Source organism: Ictalurus punctatus, chromosome 13 (genome assembly GCF_001660625.3).
Source record: "Ictalurus punctatus breed USDA103 chromosome 13, Coco_2.0, whole genome shotgun sequence".
Classification (NCBI taxonomy): domain Eukaryota; kingdom Metazoa; phylum Chordata; class Actinopteri; order Siluriformes; family Ictaluridae; genus Ictalurus; species Ictalurus punctatus.
The window spans coordinates 13,432,366-13,460,025 of NC_030428.2; the positions used below are offsets into that span (position 1 = coordinate 13,432,366).

General features: G+C 37.4%; 1 protein-coding gene across 1 annotated transcript; it reads left to right on the forward strand.

Annotated features, from left to right (window-relative positions):
- Positions 1 to 1,279: 1,279 nt before the first annotated feature.
- skap1 (src kinase associated phosphoprotein 1) lies at positions 1,280 to 27,314 on the forward strand. The gene is made up of 12 exons (XM_017483671.3): positions 1,280 to 1,481; positions 2,378 to 2,483; positions 3,330 to 3,355; positions 3,575 to 3,688; positions 15,168 to 15,248; positions 15,353 to 15,436; positions 15,527 to 15,651; positions 15,770 to 15,833; positions 16,626 to 16,868; positions 18,476 to 18,529; positions 18,636 to 18,745; positions 26,928 to 27,314. The coding sequence occupies exons 1-12, from the start codon at positions 1,442 to 1,444 to the stop codon at positions 27,018 to 27,020; spliced, it is 1,140 nt and encodes a 379-aa protein (XP_017339160.1). The 5' UTR covers positions 1,280 to 1,441; the 3' UTR covers positions 27,021 to 27,314.
- Positions 27,315 to 27,660: the final 346 nt, after the last annotated feature.

Genomic DNA, 27,660 nt, shown 5'->3' on the forward strand with positions numbered 1-27,660 from the left:
TCATATGGCCATGCCCAGCAGGCAGGAGGCAGTGCTCATGGAGGGCTGGGAGGCCTTGCTCATTCCTCCTTTTACCTTCACCAGGGGCTGTAGCTACAGGGACAGAGAGGAAGGGGTCAAACAGTCATGTCCTTCTCTAGGAATGCTACCCTCTTTGCTCTATTCAGATTTGCTTTACCACCCTGTATGCACAATATACCTGCCTAAAACAACTCAGAGCAGTACCGATTTACAGTGTACTTCATGACACAAAATTCTTTACAGTGTGGCCATGATAGTAATGCATCTGTAGATACAAAAGTAATATATTTATAGAAATATTTTTTTGTGTTTAAAACTCTTATGTGTTTAAATCTACAAGATTTGGGTTCTTTTATATAGTTCAGTGAAAGGACCTTCCTATTTTATTATATAAATATATGCACATATAAAGTAACAGACAATTAACAGAAAACTTGTAAGTTTGAGAGACCAAACCCATGACAAAACAATATAAAAAGTTTTAATATTTATTGATTAATTTATCGCCTGTGTGACATCTCTGTTCATACATTTCAAAACTCCCACATCTTCATTGTACTTCCTTTTTGTGTGTTTAGAAAAAAAAGACATAAACCTACTATATCACAAGTGGGACCTTTTGCCAAATAATAATTTGTCTTATGTAAAATAAAAAAGTAGGAAAATACAAAGCAATATAAAGAGTACCATCCTCATGAAGTGGCAACAGTTTTACATGGAACATTAAACAGTTGTTATAATGTAATTGGATTATATGTAGCATAAAAGCAAAGTAATAAATAAGTCTAGACATACTGGATAATAATTAAACCACAAAACATAAATTAAAACTAGATATAAAATTTAGCTTTTATAGGCAACTTCTAGAGCAAATATTTAAAATAACTTGTAAATTTACAGTAAGTTACTGGCAGCAGAGTTACCAGTTGCCATTGTAATTAACACACTAAATGTATTGTTCTGCTTTAAACCATGTATTTTATTTTCAAAATGACATATATTCTAAGATGCAGAATTTAGACACATGCCAGCTGCAAGATCCCTCCTCTAGATTTATGTATTGTGTTTAGAACCCTGTAGATCTTATAACTGTTTAGAGTAATTTACAATGACATTTTCAATCAAATTAGGCTAATTCTTGTTTTAGCTGTTAATGATTCACACTTTAAAATAGGCCTTAAACCATTCTTTGACTTGCAACATTTGTTTAGCCAAACTAGTTTCAGTTTCACAGCATAGACATTCTGTGCTCTTCCTCTAACACTCGGAGCATGTGTGTGGATGTCTGTGTTGCCACACTGTGTAGTCTTTTGGTTCATTGAAGAGACAACAAAATCACTCAGAACAGCCTTTCTATAAAGAAATATTAGAAGACAGGACCATTCAAAGTTTTCAGTGGAGTCTTACATTCAGAGAATTAATGGGGACGATTTCTGATGACATCAGAAGGCTTCTCGAAGGTAATGCCTCAAGTGACAATACTAGTGTTTTATGAATGTGCTTTTGTCAGGTTAACAAGGAAATATTGCATTTAAAATTGTGGCTTATCATTGGTCATGAATTACAACTTCATTTACACAAACATTCAACATTAAAAAAAAAACTTTGACATTTGGTAATATTGTGAGTTGTTGAAAAACACAGATTACAAAAAACAAAAGAGAATATACTTTTTTGAGCAATATACAAAGTAGGAAACAACTTTCTGAAACTTCTTTTTGACTTGACTGTCATACTCTTACCTTTTACATTTTATTATTATTATTATTATTATTATTATTATTATTATTATTATTATTAATATAACATACAAAAAACTAAAATATAAATACAATATAACTTTAAAAATATAAACACTATTACCTATTACATTAATTGTTTAAATCCATCTTAAATATTTGGGAATGAGTCCTACAAAGTGTCAGTTTGAAACGTACTGTGTTATTATTGTATATTGAAGAGCAGTAAATGTACTATTCAGATCCACTTCTATAGATTATGAGTTTAAGATTAACATCTTACTCATTCAAACACAAAGCCATTGTCAGTTACACATGCACTGACATTTTGTAGCATTTGCATTAACCAGCATCGGTAACATGATCACTGGGAGGGTTTTTGCATATTTTTAAGAGATAGTAGGCTACTGAAGAAGAAAAATATTTGTACATAAATATCAGCTTGCAAAAATTTAACATATTTTGCTTTTATACATGTTTCAATATTAAAATTTGTCAAATTGTGTTCTGTTTTGTGTTATCAGTTAATCTCTCTCTCTCTCTCTCTCTCTCACTCTGTGTGTGTGTGTGTGTGTGTGTGTGTGTGTGTGTGTGTGTGTATGAATGGTCTTTTTCAGATTGTGAGCTGTTTGTCTCAAGTATTTTGCAGGATGAGAACCTCAGTAGACATGCTCAAGAAACAAGAGAAATACTACTAAACAACTTTCGTATTGTCCACAACAGGTAAGATCTTTCATGTATTGATGAAGTGATCTACTCCCCATACATCATAAATATACAGTATGTATAGCGAAGTCATGTAGTAAAGTCACTTTAAATATTTTAGTAAAGATTCCTTTTTTCATATGCCATCAAGATTTAAAAATGTTCTAGAAAATTAATCTTAACTAAGAAATGTGTTCTCAGTGACAGTAATATGTTGAATCATAACAGTAATGAGTACAACACAGGAAGCTCATATCTAGTTTTGTTTGCTTGTAGAGATTAAGTGAACATGCTGCACTTGCTTCTGCATGTCTTGTGGTTTTGTTGCATGAAGGTGGAAGAGTATGCTACGTTTCCACTGTAGTGCGTTCCACTCAGAATTGAGAACAAATGCAACATTACACTGTGCAAAGCATTGAAAAGTTCTATCGATTTACCTTGGAAAAAGTGGTTCACAGTAATAATAGACAAGATAAATGAACACTGCTGAAGCATCAACAGTGAATGTATATCACAATATTTAATGCACTTAAATATGGTTAGAAGGTGAATGAATGATTTGGAATAAATATTATGTACAAATTTGTAATTCACAAGAAATTAAATAAAACAAGAAAGTTGTGTAAAATATTTCTATACAACAATATATATTTCTAATATTTCCTTGCTCTATCTGTTTAAATAAGGCCTACATCAAATATTATTAATTGAGTAATTAATAATTGTAATTCCATTTACATAACTTTTCAAATTTGACCCACTTTGATGACTCATCACAGGAAACCCAATATTTAATCATTTAAAATGTAAACAATTATTTTATATATTATTGTTATTCAATATTTCACTGACTTTTGTTTTCAGAAATCCACAGACATTTCCATACAGATGTAAGTTAGCACATTTTATTATACGTGTTTTTTTTAAAGCATTTCTTCTCCAGACTGAAACTTCAAACTGGATAATGAATGAAAAAATTAAAATCCAAAAAATATGTACAATTAAAAGCTTATTAGAACTTTGTAGATAATAAAAATATTTAAATAATTAAGCCTCATGTTTGTGTCTAAGCTTCCAAATATTCTGAGCTCTCTCATTTGTCCTCGCAGCTGATGTTAGACATGAGGACAGTTCAGATGACAACCATAGTAGCCTGGGACGCTCTGCCCCTTCTGACGATCTGTCTGTGGCATCAGACTATCAGGAGGACACTGCGCCTGAATGTGAGTCCAAGCCTCTCTATGTGTTTGTCTTCAGTTAGATGTTATATAAGAGATGGCTCATATAAATGTAATTTTCAGTGCTTAATTATTCTTGATTTCAAAATTAAGTAATGTGTCTGAATTACCAGCTCTTGCAATGCTTTACTGGGTTCTCACAATGTGTCCAGAGGTGGTGTTTGTAGGACACATACAAGAGCAGATCAAGTACACTAGCAGGCATCAAAGCATTATGTGCTCCAGATAATGAGTAAATAAATAAAGTTAAATAATATAACATTCATGTAAATGTTGAACTTTTTTCCTTCTGAGCTAGTACTCTTTAACTAGCTTTCATTATTTACATGCATGCATGTGGTAAACTGTATGTGTAACCAATTCATAACGAAAAGGCATGCAAGATGTGCCTAGTTTCTTTAAGAACTTTAGGGAGCAATATCTTTGAAGAATGTCAGTGTTTTATTGGGCAGAGTGATGATAAACTACAGTGTGCTGGTGTGTTTGGTAACAGATCACCCTCTAGTGGATTCCCACGCCTGTGCTATGTGCCAGTTTAGGATATGGAGAAGTAGATGTGGGGGTGGGGATGTGGGTGTCTGTCACACTGCTTTGGTTGGCTTCAACAGAAAAGGGATGAAGAGCATCCTCTAGTGGTAGGAAAACACAGTCTTCTATCTGGCTCTTTGAATGTCAGCGCTTCCCAGGGCATGTCTGTACTTGAGATAAAATTCAAAGAGTAAAAGGAAAAGGTTCTGGTGAGCAGTGCAGAGAGAGGCATGATGTAAAGCAGTTTGGAATTGCCAAATTGCCAGGGTGTTGCATCTGCCCACTGTCTGGTGCCCTGACTGCTTTTTATCACCAGAAGCCAGTTTGCACTGTGGCTGCACTTTTGCTCCAGGCCAGAGCCATGACTGATCATCATCCCCAGTTTCTCTCTTACCAGCTGGGCCTGAAACACAACCCTATACCTGAGGGGCTGTGTCTATTCCCCGTTCCTGATCACTCATCTGCCACAGCTATTTATTTTTTTTTTAAAGGAGATGGTAGTTTCAGGGGGAAAAAAACATTCACATCACTCACTTTACTCACTTAATTTGTGTCAAAATATACCCTTATTACCAAAATAGTTACATTTGGCTAAAAAGTCACACCTATCTGTACTTCACCTATCTATTTCACCTTGTGAGGATAGTCATATGGAGAAGCAGATAAAAAAACAAAACATTTATTTTGTACACTTATTTTTTATGAGCAAGATTAAATACTGTGTTCTAATATGGCTACAGTAAAAGCAATGTAAGAGGAAGGGGACAAAGCTTATGCAGAGAATCACATCACTACACTCCTTTAATAAAGATAATGACCACAGGGGGCAAGTGCAGTTCAAGGTTCATGTTTAGTTCAACAAGGACTCTTATTTTTAAGACCTTTAAGGAAACATTGAATATTTCATTTGCTTAAATGTGGGCCTTCGGTTTCATTTCAGTATTGAAATTCATTTTCATTCCATTTTCCTCTCAGAGTGAATAAGAAGGAAATTCCTTACATGCTTTTAATTCTTTGAAAGGAAGATTAAAGACTTGAATAAGTGACATTAAGGGGTCTAAAGCGTTGAAAATAAAAAGTTGAATGGAAAAAAAAAATTCTCAGACGCAGAATGAGGCTCATATTGGAGAGTAAATATAATCCAGATATTCCATTCAGTGATGTCACTGTGTCATTTGTATGAGGAGGAAGCTGAGGGAGTCTCTAAACTAAGTGGAGAAGGAGGGAGCTTGGCTGGCTGGCAGGAGGAGTCAGTGTTATTTCATTTAGCAAAGACTGCCTCCTCATCTCCAGAGAGGATCCTGACACCAGATTTGTTATGGCTGACAGGAACAGATGGGCGCTCCATTGTCAGGGCGCCTGTCTGTATGGTAATGTGAACTAAGTTTCACCCTCAGACCGCACGTTTGACCTGGCTATGCATGCAGCCCCTCCATAGCCCTTGTCTGGATGACAACAGTCATGCAGGCATGCAGGGGCTCTGTCATACAGTAGAATTTTAGCCAGACAACTGGCATATATTTGGAACACTGTATTTTTTATTTTTCCTGTTGATCTAGAGATAATAAATTTATCATCAGTTTGATGTTTAATATTAATTGTCTTAAAATATGTTCAAATGTCAACTTTAGCTGTTTAAAACTCTTAAGATGATTTTCATACACTGCCTCTTTTGATGGCAGTTATATGACAGAATAAGTGTGTATGGTTAGACAGGTTGCGGTTTGTGTGTAGAAATGGCTGGGTGGTATCAGACACTGCACATGGCCAGGGCCCTTTGTGCTCACTGACTGATTTATGTTTTGAAACAAAAGCTTCTGCCATTGCTGTTATCTCAGCTCACAGTGGCCAAACAGCAATATGGACGAAACCAATCAGAAGGTAAGAAAGGAATCTCAATTGTGCTAAATCTCAATCACAAATTAGATCAAGATGTAAATTTGATTTTGTCTGAGGTGTACAGAGCCTAAATTAATGAAGGTATTGCCTAGTAGATTGATTGTTGTAATTAATCCCTAGAGAATTTAAAAGAGGTTTTATCAATTATTTAAAAAAGTTTTTCAATCAAGTGTGCAACAATAAGTGTTTACCAAAAGGCATGATCCAAAGTATGAATTTGAACTGCTATGCTGCTTTCTTTGTTACCATTTTCATTTTGTTTCTCTGGACCTACATTGGTGGTGGACATATAACAGTGGATATTTAGCACCTTAAATGACCCCAGTGTGTGTTCATGCATTGTGGAGTACAGTTTAGTTGAGAGCGTTGGTCTGCTGATACTCAGCCTTTCAGGGTCTTGTCAGGGTCTTATGTCAGCCTTTAAAGCGTACTCTGTGAATACCCAGACTTTGAGTGGAGCTTCCTCCCTCCTGTAAACTTTTGACCTCTGGTGTTGTGCTAGTCACTTCATGACCTGTCTGACTGTGTTTGTGTGGCTGGATTATTGACCTCCACTCCTATAGCAACAGTATAGGTCAAATAAAGATTTATCTAAGAGAAAAAGGGATCATTTGCTTTACAGTCAAATTTCACTATTAAAATTTCCATCCTTGCATTAATCCATCTATTTATTTTGCCATTCTTTCTTCTACATCTTAATGATTCTTTTTAGGCTCCTATTAGCATGTTGGGCAACAAGAGCAAACTGTTACACATTGCCTAGATAGCATTCTTTTCTTTCAGACTATAGACCTAGAATATGAGACACATTCAGAGACTCAAATATCTAATGTATATCACTGCTACTGCCACGTAGGTTCAAAAGTTCACTCCAATCCAGAAGGCTGCTATGCTGCTGAAAATGTGGAAATCTCTCTCTCTCTCTCTCTCTCTCTCTCTCTCTCTCTCTCTCTCTCTCTCTCTCTCTCTCTCTAACTGCCCTCCTTCCCACACACACACTTTCACCAAGAACCTTACGATTTCCTCTTCCCCACACACATACCCACACAGGGGGATTTTTAGAATGGAGGTGGTTTTGCACTGCACAAAAACAAGAATTGACATTTAGTAATTCATATCAATTTTAGCAGTTTGACCCTTTTCTTATATCTTTTTTTCAAAATAGTCCCCCTTTGCTATCTTGCAAATGAGAATTTGATTTTTCTCTCCACTGGATTCCATTTCTGGAGACTGATGAAGTTTCAATCCAAGGCCCAGGTGGCCTGATGCTTTCTTAGGGAAATAAATGAAGACTGGGAAGGTGTGTGAGCCTGTACATACACCGGAAAGGCATTCTTTTCCAGTTTTCTCTGAGTGTCTGTTTTAAGTTTTGCTTAGTATCATTTAGGCAATAATTATACTGGACTGTGATTGTACCATTATTATTTTATTTGGGTAGACTGTCTTTTATTGCATGTTGTTATTCTTTTCTTCATCATGTATGAATTAATAATATATTCTGTAATTTAAATTACAGCTATCTTAAAATAATTTACCAAAATATTGTCTTCTCTCAAATTGTTGCGTCACATAATTTACATCAGGTTAGAAAATATTAATATGAACTCAATTAAATTAATGACGTCCATAATATATAAACTAAATATCTGAGACTTTTCATACTATTAAAGCACACAGTAGTGGTCACTGTGTTATTGTAGGTTTATTTAAGGCAGTTATACAGTTTATGATTTAAGATTAGAAGAGTAGGAAAACTTTTCCACAAAAAATTATGGCATCATCCAAAACCTTCTACATAGTATATTAAAATAGTTCGCTGCACAGGAAATAACAGTCTTTGCCAAAATATTAGACAAAATTATTATTCCACACATTATTCAGTGCGGTTATATTCGATTGTAAACCTTACCATGTGACTTGTAAACCATACCATACAGACTATTTGACAGAGTATTTAGAATAGTAGTATACAGTTTAGACGCAACCAAAGTGGTGCAGAATCAGTATATTATTTTGCAATATCTTTTTGGACGAAGCCTAGACGATTGCTAGAGACCAAGGTGAAAAAGTAACGGTAGTATCATGCCTGAGGCTTTACCGAGGAGTGATTCTTCATGCAGAAAGAATGGCTGGCTGCTGGCCATGAGCTAGACCTAGCCAATACAAACACTTCCCTGGAACTTCCCCTATCCTCCTTCATATTTTACAAAGCAGCGCTAGTGGAAGCAAACTCAACAGGCCTGTAACCTTTCACATTTGTAATGGAATACAATAAGATGCACGATATAACTAATGCATAGCCTAGCCATAAGTGGAGGATTAGCACTCAGAGTTTCATCGCTCTAATCTTAAAAGCACTACTGAAATTGTGCACATTAATGCTGACTAAACTAAATCAGGAACCTAGTTAATAGACCTCTGCATTATGTATGCATTAGAAAGCCGGACTGAAAGCATGGCTGCTGAACGGCGAGGAGTTTCAACAATCACTTAATACTGATTACTTCTGCAATACTATTTTCACTAGCTTCACATTGTCCTATTTTTATTTCCAATAAAAAAATAATTAGGAATATTTAAAATGGACTGGAAGCCGGCATAGCCCAGAGGCTATAATAAAAACTAATAATAACCAAAGAAATAACTAGAGTAATAACCAACGTTCAAACGTTCTTTTTTGCATTTAGCAAATGAACAACTTGAGCAAAATGTAATATGTAAATTCTAAAAACGAACAACATTCAGTCAATTAAAATCTAATATGTTATGTGCCTAATAAACACATCCTTTTTACACAACTGTATTTACCGTTTTTAAAGACTAAGTTCAGTAAACGCCTAACTGAATTTATAACCTAGCCTATTAGCATATGAAAGGACTTAATCACGAATTGAGGTGATCTAATCGTTTTTTAGATTTTCCTTTAATAATAGCCTAAACAGTAATTATCTGCAGAAATATTAAGTAGCCTACTCAATTAATATTGATTTACACTGATTTGCAACTTTTTTTTCTGTATGATTGCGGAAGGCGTTTTATCTATAAGTCATTCATGTATTTGTGCCTTTCTGATACTTGAGTTCGGATTGCTTTTTACGATAAAAAAAAAAACCGCATTTTGTTATTAGCTACAATTTAGTTATTATTTGTTTAATAATAATTCATTTGTTATTCAACGCTTGAATGTTGTATGTTTGAACACTACTGCTACTACCACTACTACTAATTATTATTATGTTTATTAATAATATGCTTATTATTAATTTATATATATATATATATATATATATATATATATATATATATATATATATATATATATATATATACACACACACACACACACACACACACACACACACACACACACACACACACACACATATATATATATATATATATATAATACACATAATTATGTGGTGGCCGTTTTTCAAGGACAGATTAACAATTCACAATATGAATCATGCTGACCACATATTGACCAAATTACAGTACTGTGTCGGTGGCCTTCAGCTGGTGCAGGCGCGGACGGAGCAGTAGTCTTTCTGCTCCTCATCAGACACAAAAACGGAATGGTAAGGGACACGTCTCGCGCCCTGACCCCGGCACACATTCCCCCTTGGATTGATGGCCATTATCGCGTGTCTTTATTTACCTTCTACAGACAAGCGACACGCGCATGTAGGCTTTAGGCTCTTTAAAGTGAAATACCCTTAGCGTGGTTATACTCTCACGTAGCATTTGTATACCATCGTGCACCCATCGTCGTCTAGCTCAAATGCGTTTTCTTTAAAAAGACTAATTTAATCTGGACTATTAAAAATCTTAGAAATTTTAGAAATAGGTCAGACTACATTTAAATTCGTTTTGAGTTAACTTTAACGTTATTGTGAATATTTTTCTCAGCAGTCCCTATTGAGCAATGCCTGTTTTAAAATGATAAAAGTAAAGAATGTCTAATGAGCATGTATCAGAAACCCATTTATACTGTACATAATACCAGTAAATAAATTACCTGACTACACCTCATACCATGATCAAGAGAAACAATGCATATAGCCGACTACACGTGCAGACTGATTGTAATGTTTTGGATTGTACTGATTTTAAACAATTTTTTAAATAAATCAATAACATTATAGTCTATTTCGCACTTTTTAACTTTAAATAGGCTGTTATCTTTATAATTTTTTGATAACAAATTTTTAATAATTTTTATTATTTCACTTTTGACTTGTGAAATGTAACTATTAATTTAATAATTTCATAATTTAAAAAAGACGATAATGAGAAATGAATAGTTTATCAGAAATTATATCTGGATGATTAAAAAAAAAAAAAAAAAAAAAAAAAAAAAAAAAAAAAAGCATGCTAGATATTAAACCGTTTCTTAAAACTTCCAGAATTGTGGAACTTGACTGAGATCAAGTTAGGCCTATGTAGCCTACAAGAACACAATTTATAGTATTTTCAGTTAAACATTTGAAAGGATGTTATAACACACTGGATTAAATTTCTTTTGCAGTCATGCCTTAAATTCTAATCTTGTTCTTTCATCAAAGACAATGGAATAAATAGTTTTGTTATTACAAAGTGTTAGTGTGAAGATAGAGTTTACACCACTGAAGTCTTCAGTTGGTCCAGTTTTTACTCTTGCTGGACTCACAATCGGTATGATATTTGTGTGTAATATGCATGTACATTTTGTGAATTTTTGCAGTCAGAACACATCTTTTTGTTGTGGAAAAAAGAATGAAGATTACAGGTACCTCCTACTGTGGTTTTCATCCAGGCATTTCTTTCTCTCCCCCTATTATATTATTTCTCTGTGTCCATCACTGCTGATCTGTGCTATGTGGAGGAAAAGCACCAGGACCACAACCTTGCCTTTAATGAGAAAAAATGTGTCAATTTGCTCTTTGCTATATGCAGCTAGAGCATTGGCGTGGGCGCGGGGATGTAAGGATACCATGAGTGGATCCTTTTTCCTAATCAAGTGCAGTGCAGGAGAGTGCAGCAATTTCACTCTCTCTCTCTCTCTCTCTCTCTCTCTCTCTCTCTCTCTCTCTCTCTCTCTCTCTCTCACACACACACTCTCTCTCTGATCAGCATTCCTCCCCAGCCTCTGCCTTGGCCCCTAGGGACCTCAGCGCCTTCTGTTTCACCTCATCACTAGAGTTCAAACTGAGGTCAGCCACTGGACCTGTGCTTGCCTTGCACTGCTAAAGACACACAGAAAGGCCAGTGGCTTGGTGGGGATAACTCCCCTCCCATATAGTTTGGAATATTGGATTTGTATTGGTTAAATCCCCTGTTTGGATTTAATTACAAACCTGTCTCAACTTAATTTAGTAATTTTCTAAAATGAATTTGGGGTTTGTGAAGTTGATAGGCATGGCTAAAATGGGCATATACCATACTGGCCCACACAGGAATACCCTCAGGCTCTAGTTTGGTCTTCAATTAGGTATTTGTCCTGGTTTTCCTACAGTGAACTCCTTGCTGATGTTTTGACAGTAATATAAATGTATTACACATTGCACAACTGTGACAATAACACATCCCTAAAATGATTAACTGAACAATTACAACACCACACCAGTAGAGAATAGTGCCCCTTTTTTTTCTTTTACCTTCTAGTGGTTGCTATGCTTTTTCCCTGAAATGTGTACATTATTGTATCTTGTTTGTCACATAATCTATGAAGGTAAATACACAAAAGTGCTCACACCTATATGTTCCTACATTGGTTTAACAGAGCCTTCTGATTGACTTGTAGCCAAAATGAAGTGGAAAATAATGGCTGAGTATATTAACTTCCTCAGGTCACAATAACATCAATCACATTTTATAGCAGGATTAACAGCTGAGCTCATAACACCTTGCTGAGAGTATAGTAATAAGTAGATGAGGAGCACTATCAAATTTACAGCTTAACTCTGCTGAGTGAATGCACCTTAGAGCTTTACCAAAAGAATGTATTTGGTCTGTTCAAATTATGTTATTCACTGAAGACTTGTTATGTATCATTGTTATGTATCATTGTTATGTATCATTGTTATGTATCATTTGTGTATATCTCTCTTTGTCACTGATTGCATTTTCTTTTAATGCCATTTCATCCTGAGTGGTCCAGGTGCTTAAGTGCAGAATGAGTTCCTAAAGAACAATAACTGAGATGTAAATGCCAGGTAAAATATAATGGTGTGATAGGGACGATGTGCCCCAGAGCTGTGCTGCAGCTGAAATGCCAGGCCAATGGGTTTAGCTTAGAGAGCAAGCAGAGCTCCACTAGTGCAGTGGCACTGATAAACGCAGCCCTGCGTGGCCCACTCAGTGCCTCACCACCACCAATCTTCCCCTGCCACAGAGCAGCAGCAGTGCCATGCATCACGTCGCCATCTCTGGCAGCAACAGAGAGTGCCCGCGGGAAAGTCATTAGCTTTGTCTCGCTCCCTCTCTTACCTCTTTCCACTCCTCTTTGGTGCTCTGTTTATCAACCAGTGGACCAACAAACCTGCAGACAGTACAACCCAAAAGTAGATCTTGTGCTGGTCAAGAGATGCTTAAATAAACATATTCATATATAAATATAAGAAATATATTCTTATTATATTCTGTAATAAATTATTGCTGAGTTTACAATTCTTTTAAAAATTTCACTACAGGACCCACCTCATTTAATATGTGTTGAAGTAATGTGTATGCTATATTAACAAAATTAGGATACTATGATGCATCTATTTTCCAATTAAATATGAGACTGAGTGCCATCTCAGTTACAGAAATGTACTGGATTTAGTTTCAAATAATGGTAAAGGTATAAATTCAGGCCTTGCTGGATTAAAGTGATGCTGAAAGCATTGGTAATGTGTCCTGAAATATTAATAGTTAGCCTTAGTACATTTAAGTGGAAATGATTAGCATGATGCTAGCAAAAATAGAGCCGTGCTAGTGGTGAAAATTACAAAACCACACTGTTCTGAATTATTAAAAATGCAATTTATAGTTAAAGTGAAAATATGAGGCACTTTGACGGATTTCATTTGCATTTTTTATGAAGTCTTATTACTTAGTTCTTCACAGTTTATGCGTATTTTTATTTATTTTTTTTTTTGCCTTTTGCCTTTTTACTATTTTTAGAAGTGAAGTCCTAAGAACTAAGTAGTGTTAATACATCTGACCCTTGTAAAATTAGCACTTGTATAGTTGGCTTTGACCATTCTTTGTTGTCAGATACAAAAACATCACCTCTAATTGGTTTGTGAAGACTAGATGTCTGAAGTTGGATAGTGAATTTAACCAATGGGGATCTTGCATGGAGGGGTGGGATCATGAACCCCTCCATGTAGTGTGCCTTCTTTCCTTTTGTCTGAATGCGAAATTTTAGGTTACACTGCTACCCTGTGGAAGAATAATAGAACATAGACCTCCACAGTCACCACTTACCTATATCAACTGAAAAGGCAGTAAACGATTTATAATGCTAAAGCCCTTTCCTTCAGTTGTTGTTCAAGGATCAGTGTGCCACTGTATGTACTGATCACTCTAGACTGTCGTGTCAGTGGTTGTGTGAAGATGAGAGACTTTTCCATGTCAGCTCATTTTTAGCCATTCTCACCTTTTCTCTGTTTATACTATTTCCGCTCAACTATTAACCTGGCTTGACCTTTTAGATAAATGAAGAAAGGGAGGTGTAGATGGATGAGGGGATTAAAAGGTGTCAGAATGAAGGAACAAGATGAAAAAAATGAACAGAGAAGAGGATGGATCATTTGGTGGACTAAGGGCTCTTTTTGGTGTTGATATATCAAGATGGCTGTGACAAACATGTACTGCAGTTGTATTTATGATGACATGGAGTGTGTATAGAACAGGCTGATGTGTAGAACATTGGAGTGTGTGTAGAACAGGCTGATGTCTGAGTGAAGGTGCCTGTAAGTGTTTGAATGTCAGGGATCTTTGTTTTCATCTGTCTAAAAACCAGGGCCAGTGAAGACATTTTTCATGGGGATATGCGATGGTGTCAAGAAAGGGCAACGTTTACAGGTGTTGCGTCAGTATTCAGTTAGATGATTTCAATGAGTTAAATTTTTATTTATGGAAACAATGAATATCACTTGCCACCCTGCCACCACCGCAAGCTTTTTGTGTTGATGTAATCCTCACTATGACAAGTATCTATCACAGTGATGTTATGAAGTTCACATTACCACCTACAAGTAACTTTGAAAGTGCAATCTCTCTGAGGTCTTCTATAATACACAAGGCAGGGCTACATTCAATATATCACAAGTGACAGATAACCGCCAGTTTAAAGGATAGTATCCAGTGTCATTTGTGCACTAAAACATCTAAACATTTATAAATAGGGTTTAAATCAGTCTAGTGTTCAATTCAGAGGCCCTCTGTGGTGGTCTGAAGTTTATGAAAGGTGAAGGCAAGGGGGATTTCAGCCTTGTGTTCCCCCTGTTAATAGAGGGGACTCCTGGTGTGTCTACCCCAAAACATGATTTGGACTATAAATATACCTGAGAGATTATCTGAAGATTGATTTAACTAAGGAAAGCAATGTATAACATTTGTACACTGAAATCCAAATATAGTGATTGAGATATGGATATTAAGATTGCTATAAAATACTGGAGATATGTAGGAGATACCTGCATGCAGATGTTTGATGAAGAATAGATTTCCTGACACCCTTACTGAATACTTATTAACCTAGATTCCCACATTAATCCTGCTATAGTGGCTCAATTGCTTGCCTAGCCTGAACCACTCTATATATATTGATCCATGTTGCTCCCCAAAGCTGCAATAAAATCTCTAATACCTGACAAGAGATGTGTTTACATTGTCTGAGTTCAGCTTTACAGCACTCTGTTGGCCTTCAACCAGGAGAGCATTGTGCTTGGAAATCTGAGATAACACCTTATTATGCACCTTCTTATACCACACTGTTATTAATAGCATGGAAATTGCTGCTACATTACTCTCATTGAGTTTTCCCCACTTGGTTTTCCTAATTTAGATTTTGGAGATATTCCCACGGTTGCAGCACAAGACCTGAGTAATATTCTGAAGCAGGGCTATCTGGAGAAAAAAAGACGTGGTAAGACAAGACAACCACAGGCTTGTCATGTAGGTGAGAGATTATAGAAATATGTGTTGAATATATTCTTTAATTGGAATTTGTACTTTGCCTCTGTTTACAAGATCATAGCTTCTTCAGCATGGAGTGGCAGAAAAGGTGGTGTGTCCTGAACAATACCATATTCTACTACTTTGGAAGTGAAAAAGGTTTGTTCATTTAAATCAGCTTAATTGTGTAATCTTGTTATTGCATAACATTTGGTCATATAGATATGTGACTGATTTTTATAATTCCAGACAAACAGCAGAAAGGATCTTTTTATATCAATGGCTATAGTGCAGAGCTGGTATCCAACTTGCGTAAAGACTCCAAGAAAAACTGCTGCTTTGAGATGAATGCTCCTGGAAGGCGTTCTTACCAGGTTTGTCCACGCTCATATGCCATTTTGGTTGTTTAGTGCCATGTGTACATTATTACAGTGAGGAGTGCTTATTTGCACTGACAATAACACCCAACTCTGTGATGACTTTTCTTTGCAGTTCACTGCCAGCAGCCCCCGTGAGGCCAGGGAATGGGTGGACCAAATCAATTTTGTCTTAAAGGGTAGGGTACATGGGGTCCATAATTCTGTCTTGACCACGCAAACACTCTTTGATACATTATACTGATTAATTGTACTTCTATGCACCACAACTGTTTTACACCTTTTGATCTGGACAATTGTACAATGTCTGTGTCTAAAATGGGGTATGCTTTGCTTAATACTGATGCTTATAAATACCTTTTAGAGCTCAGCCAATCAGGTACTTTGTAGACCTCCTCATAACGTATGTCATGCAGCTCCTGAGTCCCACGTGTCTCACTCTGCCTCCTCTTCCGCGTAGCACAGGGCTCTTTACGGGAAATTGATTAGGCTGTACTTGGGCCATTCTTCATGGGCATTGATCTGGCCCTGCTTGGCATCCAGGCAGTGAGGATGCGATAGCCTGTGTTACAGAGCTCAGTCACCTGCAATCAGGCCCCATCTCCATCTGAGACAGATCTGGAGCATGGCCACAGCTCTAAAATGGGCTCCCTGTGATGCTCTGATTTGCGGGAAGTAATGAACACTTCTAAGATTATTTACACTCTTCCCACTTACCTTGGACATATAAAACTGTAATTTCTATCATTAAACATAATTTACACTCATATGTAATGTTAAATTTGCTTTAGCATGACAGAACATGTCTATATTTGCACCAGTCATGACAGTTACGCCCCCTTTCATCAAAATAAAATATTTAAATAATGTTTCAGGCTATTTACTTTCTTGAGAATTTTTTGTTGATATAGTCCTAGGTATTGTTTGGTAATGTTTTATACTTCACACCTGGCCTCTATTTATAAATGTAGACCTGAGCTCCAGCTTCATCCCCTTTGATGATGATGAGGAAGAGGAAGAGGAGGAAGAAGAGGAGGCATATGATGATATAGAAAGGACAGCAACTCCACCACCACATCCTGCAGGTGTGGTCTCTACAGCTTCCCCGGCTCCAGTACCACCACCTGGTAGCCAGGAGGTGAAGAAGGACAGAGCAGGGGCAGCCAGAGGGGAAGAGGAAGATGAGGAAGAGGACATCTATGAAGTGCTGCCAGGTACAAAAACAACAACAACATAGCTGTGTCCTCAGTGATGCCAATGTATTGTACTTAAGAGAAGCAATTAACATTATTAATTAGGTACCTTTCTAGAGAATTCAAATACATCTATTTTCAGGGGTCTTGACATTATCTTGTGTTAGTATATAAAAAGAAGTGGAAAGCATTAGCAACAACACTGACCACTGACCATTATGACTGAAGATTGAAGTGGAAAGGTCTTTGCTTTAGTAAGGTAACCCAGGAAAATTAGTTAATGGTTAACTTATATCACTTGGCACTTTGTCACAGCCAGTTCCATGTGCTAAACTAAATATGTGAGGATCTGCTACCTCAAGATGGGACCAGCAGTCAGAGAGCACTTAGGGAGAGCCCAGAGCAGAAACACATCAGTCCTTAGTGCTGTCATTTTCACCTTTCTCAGCCATGTGTGTACTGGAACTGAGCTGCCCACAGATGGTGGATCAAATGACCATCTCTCTCACCCTTAATCAATCTCTCTCTTCAACCTCCTGTTCCTCTAGCTATGAAAAGTTTTACAGTAATATCTTTAAAATCTAGTATGTTATGAAGGTGCAGTGATTATTCAAAGAACAAAAATGCATTGGAGTACTGAGCTATCTATTGAGCCATTTTGTTCCATGTGGTTATTTCTAGTTTATTTTATTTTGCTGCACTTGAAAAATAAATTCTTAATTTGTATGATTTCATCGAACTGGGCACTGGAATCCGAGGAGTGAATTTTCTCTCTACTGGAATTTAATACCACAAAATGGAAAGAATGGTAACTTACAATGGAAATTCCATCAAAAAACACTTTAAAAATCTAATTTGCAGAATTAAAATTATTAAATTAAAATTAAAATTAAAATTATTCTAATGCAATCTTCTCACTTTCTTTTCCAGTACAATATCTTGTTTCAACTTAAAATTTTGTTGATCTATTGACACATTTATAATTAGGTTATCACACAGAGGTCACAGCTTATATATTAAAAAAAGATTGGAAAACACAACTTATGATAAATTATGTAATTAAAAAAAAATAAATATACATTTAATGTTCCAACTGTTAAGAAAATTCATGAGTGGGCAGGAATGTCAAGGCCTTGGGTTTGCAGTAGTTATTTTCTTGTGTTTTTCTTTTTTTTCTCCACAATTCCTGGAAGTGGAGGGCCGATTTGTGCTGTGGGAAGTATAGGGTTGCTATGTGGTGGCTTTATCGGCAGGCTGACAGGGTGAAGATGGATGTGGGAGACAGGCAGCAAGGCTATCATTGTCACTTCACAGACCAAGAGGTGCCACACCCTGAATCAATGCCATATCTGCCCTGAAACACTCACTGAAAATCCAAAATGGCATCTTCCCTATACATTAAAAACTGCTAACATTTTTTGATAATTGCACTTCTGTTATATAATACCCATGGACTCTGGAAGTTGAGGCAAGTGCACTGTGGTGTTCAAGTAATTTAACATTAATTGACTAAATTGACTGTATTTCAGTGTTTTAAAACTAAGCAGCGCCAAGGGACCATTTACTCTTAAAGTTTGGTTAGGGCTTCTTTTCTCACGTTTCTCTTCTGGATTCTTGTACATGTTTAGAGGATGAACTCTCTGACCAGTCTGAGGAGAGCACCAAGAGATACCAAAGATCAGGTGAGAAATATAATCACACTCATCGTGCTCTCTGGTTCTACAGCCTTTATTTTAAAGAATCATAAATGCGTTTTAATAATTGTGTCTGTGGATGTTTCCTCATCAGATCCATCATCAGATTATGCCAATTACTATCAAGGCCTGTGGGACTGTGAGGCAGACAAGCCAGATGAGCTCTCGTTTCAAAGAGGAGACCTCATCTATATTCTGAGCAAGGTCAGTGCCTGTGTGTTTACAAACCCGCATTCAAGCACACATTTTCTCCCTCAATTTCATTCCATATTGTACATTAAATTTATCTAAATAATTCTGTTTTAGGCACCATAGCATCTAAATTGTCCTTGACTGGAATAACAAATGGATAAATAACAAAGGAATTTCTTTTCTTTTCATTTCTTTATTTCTCTCAGTCTGGCAAACAGTATACATGTGCTACATGGTAAAAACAGCTTTTGCAAATCTGGTCCTCTGAATTAGTTTATTAGATTAGAATAGATGAAGACTAAAAATGATTTTATATGTAATAAATTAAATTAAAATATTACATATGTATTATGTATATTATTTGTTTAAAAGGTTTTATGAAGCATATGATAATCATGGCTTATAGAGTGGAAGATATTTTTGTACAAACCAACCTAGTTATAAAATACAAATTATATATTTAACAGTCTGCATAATTATATATTTTTTTACACTAAGCTTGTTTTTAGTCAGCTCTATCTTATTAGTAGTGTTTTTTGTAATGTCCACATCTCACATTTTCCTTTTTTCCAGACATACAAAAGAACAATAACATCTATAAACAAAGTCATGTTAAAACACCAGAATAATATATTTTGCATTTATTCTTCCAAGGAACAAGCACAAGCTTGTACAGCACAAATTTGTACAGTCAGCACGTTTGTGCCATATTGACACTTTTTTTTGTCACTGGAGTAATACTGCTCCATGGCTAAATTCACAGTAATGGGCTGTTAATTCAATACAGGGGTTGTATCACACAGAGTCAAGTGTTCAGTCACGCATGGCTTCTTATTTAATGCATTCAGCATCTAGTGCATTCAACATCTAGTGTCCTTCTATAAATCTATAGCTCACATGTCTTAGAAGCACAGTGTCTTAACAGCATACACACACAGGCTAGCTTTCTTTTACAGATGCTCAACCAGAAATCAATATGATTTAATTTTAAGTTAAATTCTCATTATTTTTTTTAAAGACTGCTATTTTCTTATTCAGTATTATTGGAGCATTTTGTGTTAGATCAGGTTTAACTGAGTATATTTTTCTGTTTAATAAAATAGTGACACAATCTATGCAATAATAATGATACATTACAATACTTGACATCTACATAATGCTAAATATAATGTCATGTTTTATATGCTCTTTATTGCTTACCTGTAATTCCCATTATCATGAAATAGTGTGTGTATGAGTGTAACTCTGCTATCATCCATTTTAATTAATTGGCAGAGCCTATAAAGATAATCTATTTTCTGTTTAGCTTATGCTTGAGCTCTAGACTGTGGAACTGTGCCTACAATTTGTTATGATTTTAAATGCATTTGCGCATTTATGTAGATTTATTATATTCTGCTTTTAATTGCTCTCACTGGTACATCATATAATATTTAATTAATGGTGATAAAGATCCAAATGACCAGAACATGATTTTACCTAACCGTTCCTCGACCACGCGATTTCCTGCTCCTCTTAAGTTGTTTTAGACCAGACAGGTTTGGTGTTTTTGTTTTACGAGTGCTTGCCTGGACCATTGACCTCAACAAATGACATATGGGCGACTGGGCAGAACTGCAGCCTACCTCTAACAGTCTCCCTCATAAAGCAGTGCATATAAAATAAGAGCGCGTAAATTTTGCTGTCCAGAGGCGTGGACGGGAGGCCGTGTATATTTGTGTCAACGCTGAGCGTAATTACGAGGTGGTAAAGACGTGAGAAGTGCTAAATCAATGGTGCTAGCCAACAGGTTTGTAATGTAGCACTATGACTGAATGCCGGGAAGTAAAGAACGCCAAAGAAGCAGATAGGAGCGCAGTTCAGTTGTCTGGCTTCCAGTATACCAGAGCATGCGCACCGTACATGTTTTGTCATCAGTTATTATCGATTTATCACTTAGAGAAATGTCTCTGTACTGCATATGTGTCTTTAAAATGGTTTTGCGCGCGTGTGAGTGAGTAGGCAAATAAAAGTGGTTGCGCATAGAAAACCTCATTTGCATAGCTATGCCGCCATGCGGTGAATTCTTATTTGCGAAAATAAGAAAGAAATGAATTAGTTATTTAAATTCAAATTAGGCATAGAAGTATAAGGCATTTGGTTATAGAGTTTTCCCCTTGCTCTCACTCTTGGAAAGCAGGTAGATCAAACAGTGTCCCCGAAAACTGTAGGTCTTGTGATCTCATAATATGATAATTACAAGTAGGCCTGGCGCGTGCGTGTATGTGTGCGCGCGCACGCGTCTGTGTGTATATGAAAGCGGGGCTCTGTATGTTCAGCCCTCCGGCGTCGTAAAGTATACGAGCACGGGGATCCTGTGGTGGCAGAATAAACAAACACGCCGAGCTGCTCGCTCATCTGCATCCGAGTTTCATTTTCAATCTTGCACCGATTAATTCGGCGGAGTTAATTTTGCGCTGTGCTGCGCTGCTCATAGCTGCTCGGCTGTAAGAGTCCCCGAGCTCTGCCTTCAGCGGCTCCCTCGCTACAGTACAACATGAAATAGTGGCCGAAACCAGCATCCATCTGGCAGCGTTAACGCAGCCTCACCTATCCTCAGCGCTGGAGAGAATAGCCACTGATGGCAGCAAAGCAGGATGTTCAGGGCTTTTCTTCTCCCCACACTAATCACATCGCACTCGCTTTTCTAATCCACACACGCGCTTTTATTTGTCCTAGTGTGGTTGCAGTTAATTATGGTGCTCAATGGTAGTTTGATTCATGATAAAAAGGATATTGCTAATTGCATCACATCCTGCCAACACGTTTTTTGTTATGGTGTAAATATCAATTAAAATTTATATAATGACTTTATATAATGAAACTTTTTGGAAGTTGGGAAAGTTTTCAAGGGGAGTTTAAGGAGCAACATGACCTCACCGGCATTACTTGCTCTTTCTTCAACCATCCCATTCTCCTGCATTCCTGTAATCTAATTTATGTCTCCCAGATTCAAAGTACACGACTTTAGAGGTCAGGCTCAACACATGCCTGAGTTCCCAGTGGAATTCCCGTAAAAAAAAATCCTGCAAAGTGGAAAGATTTATGGCTCCAAAGATGTAGGCCAAACTTATCCAGGAGCTGTTTAACATGCAAGCCACCTAACAACACTCTCTTTCAGTCCTCCATGCCTTTTGAAGCATGCACTGCACTTTCACACCAACAATCCCCTCCACCCAGGAGTCATAAAGTAGGTTGGAACGCTGGTCCAGACAGAAACCTTAAGTGTTCAGCTGCCCAAATCACACCAACTCTATTGGCAAGACTAGTGTACACCAGTGACACCTTCTGGTTAACCACGCACATTTCCTTCACATGACTTGTGGCATCAATATACGTATTTTATACAATTATAATTTGCGAGCTAATATGATAAATAGATAAGGTTTATCTCATTTTTTTCACCTTCAAATTTCTTGCCAATTATATTTTACAAAGAGGGCAGATCTCAGATTGGCAGTTAATCTACAAAGCGCTCAGTACAATGTATCCTATCCCCAAACTTCACCACAGAAGTAACTTTCAAAGGACATGTGTATGATTTATTAGTATGTAAGTGGCCACTTCTCATTGAAGGGGTGTGTGTGTGTGTGTGTGTGTGTGTGTGTGTGTGTGTGTGTGTGTGTGTGTGTGTGTGTGTGTGTGTGAGAGAGAGAGAGAGAGAGAGAGAGAGAGAGATACTATTTTCTCCTCCCAAGTGGGTCATATCTTCACCAGCTGGAGAAAAATGGAAGCTCTAGCTGCCCTAGTACCCAGGGGGTCAATCTCCTACAAAATGTCCAAAGAAAAGGAAAAGGGTGCAATAAAAAGGAAGGAAAAGCTAAGGAAAAGAGACAGGGGGCAAAGCATTAAGGCCTTGTGTGTGTCCACACCCTCCTCTTGCTCTTTCTCATTCCTTCTTACCCTGCTTTCATTACTGCAATAGAAACCAAGGCACTATATAGACACATTGGGCATTCTATTTACCAGCAGAATCAGTTGGGGGTGAGTCTGGGGTTCTGGGGTCATGCAGAAGGCAACGGTCATCTCCCGGTCAACTACAGTAGGTCATTATTCAGCCTAAGCCAATAGTCCAGAACTGCATGGAGGCAGCCCCCTCCCGTTCTGCCTAATTATTATAAATGGGAGGCCACGTAAACAGCCATCATTACAGGCACTCAGCAGCATACACAATCCACTTTAAATGCCTATTAAGTTAAAGAGCCATCAGTAATCCCCAGCGTACTTTTACAACGGCAGCTAGTTTATTTGCTCATCCAGAGTTTTGGTCATCATCTTGCACTATCAATAGTTGAATAGCCACGACTGTAATGGATCATAAAGATTAGGGGTTTTATCTTAAGAATGGATCTTTCTTTTAATTGTTACTTATCAGAGCACTTTAAATGTATCTACAAGTGTAAAATGCCATTTTACATGTGTAAATTTTCACATTTTAAAATATGGTAATCCTTTCTGTAATTGGAACTGAATATGCATTGGTTGCTGATTCATTGATCAGGATATAATTACATGATGGATGCATTTAGAAACAAGGATGCTGCCACAGGGTATTCATTTTGTTTGCTCTCACTTGCTCTAACTGTCAAATAATGCGGCGGTGTGTTCATGCTCTTTGTAATGACAGCTAGAGATGCTCAGCAGCCTGGGTGTGTGTACTGCTGATACACTCCAGTGCATGACAGCAAGAGAAAAAGGAGAGGGAGGGCTGGATAGAGGGGAGGGGGAGCAGCAAGGCCTGAGCGGCGGGTTCAGCAGCAGGGCAATGAGAGACTTCCTGCACTCCATCACTCCCAAGGCGTACCTCAGTCAGCTGGTGGCCTGCGGCACAGGCCTCATGTCTCATTCTTATTAGCATCTCTCCTGCCTCCACAGAAATATTGTGCGTATGTGTGTGTGTATGTGTTGCAGAGTGTAATACAAGCAAAATAGGTGAGAGGGAACTTAAAGTAAATAATTAAAAGATGAGAAAGAAAGGACGCTTGAGAACTTGAGGTGCCAAACATGGAATTTGGGGAAGATGATATCGAAAATGGTAGAGCACAAATTAAAGAGAGGAAGAGAGAGAGTGAAAGAAGAAGAGAAAGAGAGATGGATTAGACTGAAAAGAGATATAGAGAAATGGGATGCAGGGGTGGATATGAAGTCCGTATTTAGTTGCCTGGCTGCTGTGGTGTGTTACACACATGAACTACTCTTCACCTTGTCATATGCCATATGACATTTCTCTAGTTAAGCCTCTCCTTTTGAAGGCATCATTAGCTGCCAGTCTGTTCCCCGGCTGCCTGAGAGTGATGGACCCATTTGAATACCAGCGCTCGCCAGCTCCCTGAGTGAGAAATAAATGATATCAGCCACACGCTGCAGACTGCAGGTGTTGCCATAGCAACACCCACTCTCTGCTGCTCCCTGTGCCAACCCCACCCGTCTCTGAAAGAGCAGTCACACAGAGGTCATCGGCAGTGCTACACTGTTTCATTCACTCATACCACCCTAAGTGGCACACACTGGCATTTTATAGCCTCTATGAGATGTGCCTACACACAGGTCAAAGTGGAACACACCTCTCCTCTTCCATCACTAAGATGAGAGGATATGATGGATTTGTTCATAATCTCTTCAAGCTTGAATCTGATAGTAAATAGCAATAGCATTACTAACAAATTCACATTCAGATGAGCCCATCATTCTGCATTCTGTTTCTCACTCAAAAACCCCTTTGTCTCAGATGTGTGCACTGTTTCCAGTAGATGAAAATAAAACTGAAAAAAGAGAAGAGACAGAAATAAACGATGAAAGAAGACTGGTGTGATTGAGAATAGATAACTGTCAAAGAAATACAGACCGTCTTAGGTTCACTTTGACATCATTAGAGTAGTTGTATAAATAGGTGGCAAAAAGCAACAATTATTAACATTCAGTGTAATTTAGACCTACATTAAAATGGTGTGGTCGATAATCAAAAATTTAAGAAGAGGTAAAATTAACTTTGATTCATGTCAAAAGGGAGAACAGCCCCGCAGCAGTCCCTGGAGAGAGTGTGAGGTTTTTTGTGTTCTTTTCTCTGAACTCTGTCTGCCTCTCATTTTCACTCACATTCAATCAACTTTGGCTAGATGCTCTGAAACAAAACTCATGAGTTCACAGAAGTCTCATATGCAAAGGCAATGTGGATGCTGGTAGCCCCATTAGATTATTCCCCTGCTTGGAATTCATTCCTCCTGACATCATTAGAGTAGCTCGTCTGCATGGGCTGAAGACTACATTAGGCTTGCGGCGCTGTGTGTGAGGAGATGGTAATTAGTTCCCACTCTCCTCTGCGGGCGCTGGATGGATGACAAGCTCATCACATCTAAATGTACTGCGTGTGCTTGTGGAATGCTAAAACACTCTGAACACAGTCTCAGTCTCTCCACATCACTCCATCTCCATGTTCTCCAGCCATCACATTGATAATACTGTGTCCATTTGTCAAAAGGCAGGACTGTGACTCTGTCCACTAGTTGCTCATAAGTGCCAAGCCGCTCACCTTGCTGGAGTCTGATTAATAACCAGAGGGAACACATCGCCTAGTTGAAGTAATGATCAGTTTCAAGCCAATAACTAATTAGGTGATAGGACTGCTTTGCGCAGATGTTGCCCAAAGAAGTTGTCAAAGCCATCAAACCATATCAAATGCTTATAATCCCATTCTAAAATCGCCATACCTGCCTTGCGTTAAATTTCTTCTTGCTTTAATACCATGATGTGTAATGCATAGTTCTGAATGATTGTTTGTCAAAGAAGCCATTCCCTCGACTGCTGTAGAGTTTTTTTTTTTCTCAAGAGAAAGAGGTGTTGCTACATACATCTTGAGCAAAATCCATATTAGACAAAGGCTGTTTGTAATGCTTAAATGAATGAATGAATGAATGTGTGTGTGTGCACTTTGGTGTCATAACTAACTCAAGTCAGATGTGCATTTTTTAAGTCTCTGCAACTTACTGTGCAAGTTGAACTGTGCAATATACATTTTCTAGAGTATGTTACTAATCTGGCCTGGTTTCCCTTTTGACACTTTTCATGTTTATATTATGTTTTTGAACCATTAAAATTTGTGATATAAAACTGGCCTTTCTTTAAGAAGAACAACCGTTTATGAGGAAAATAAATCCCCCCCACCCCACCCCGCCAAAAATTTAAGAAATCATCAGCTAGAGATGCTGGCATTTAGCATTTATTTTTTGTGTTAATCTGAAAGTACCTTTGGCACATTGCTTTAAATTTGTACACTTCAGAGCATAGTTATATAAGGGTGGTGTGGTGGCATAGCGGTGAAGCAGGTAGCATTACTGTTGCACACAGGGCCTCCAGTGTGATCCTGAGCTCAGGTTATTGTCTGTGTGGAGTTTCCTCCCACCTCTTAAAAATATGCCAGTAGGTGACTCTGGCTAAGATAAATTATCCCTAATGTGTGAATGAATGCATGAATGTGTGCATGGTGCCCTGGGATTGACTGGGGTACCATCCAGGGTGTATTCCTTCATCACACCCTATTTCCAGGATAGACTCTGTATTTACCATGACCTTAACCAGGAAAAGCACTCACTGAATGTGAGTTATCTAGGTCACTTTTTTAAAGTTTAAAATATGTGCCTTTTTTGCACCAAAAATGGTGAAAAATCCTTTAAGATTTGATTCCCTATGTCCCTATGAACTTTGATGGGCTCTTTCCTGTTTGCTCAATGCTCTATGAAGTACAGTAAAGGTGTAATTTTTGCTCAACACTCATGTAGTTAACATAAGTATGACATAAAATGTGAATGGATCTTTGACTTCTGTTTTTTTTTTTTATAGCTAGCAAAGACAGAAAGCTGCAGATCTTTTTTATTATGTGGAAAATACACCATTTGCAACACTACACTCGGTACTAGCATTTTAAGATCATGTACAATAGAGGAATTAAGTACAAACACACCATTATTCTAAACAGTAAACACATACCTAGAAATACAAATAAACAATTTATATTCTGTGTTTTTATACCATATTTACCATTGATGCTTAACTTTGGAGTACTTTATAATTTTTTCATTATTCATTTGTAATATGTACCTCCAGATGTATAATGATGGTATGTAACCTTATATGGCTTCTGGATCTGTTTCTATCCTAGGAGTACAACATCTATGGCTGGTGGGTTGGTGAGCTGCATGGTGATATTGGCATTGTACCCAAAGACTTCTTGCACCCTGCATATATTATTTAAGCTGTTAAAGTATATAAAGCCCCAGTTCTTAGGCATGGACCCCAAACAGTCTTCAAGCCTCACCAGAATCACCACAGAAGTGTGTCACTGATGTTTACTACAACCCACAGAACAGAGGACGCTATTTTACACACAAAATTAGCAAGAAACAACATAGCTTGTGCAGGTAAATGAAAAGTTTTAAATGAGTGCAAAGTGAATATGATGGACAACATTCTCCCAACAAAACAAAACAAAACCAGCAGGAATTAATGCTGAATTTTGTGTCTGCTTAAATAAACTGCCATAGTTAGAGAGAAGTGTGTAAAAGTGCCTTAGTCAAAAAACCTCTGTTGCATGATGTATTTACTTGAAAGTATATTATATGTAATACATAATTCCTCATCCAGTATACCCGCACAATAAAAAAAAGAGGGGGGAGTAGGGTGCATTTTGGCTGACAGGAACAGAACCTGATGTGGTCTTTGATTGTAACTCATCCACCCCAAGCTTTGACATGTTCTGTATACTGACGTGCTTTTCTGCTCATAATCATTATAGAGTGGTTATTTGAGTTACTGAGCCTCCCTATCAGCTTGAACAAGTCTTACCATTCTTCTCTGACCTCTCTCATTAACAGTGTTTTCATCTCAATGTTTTT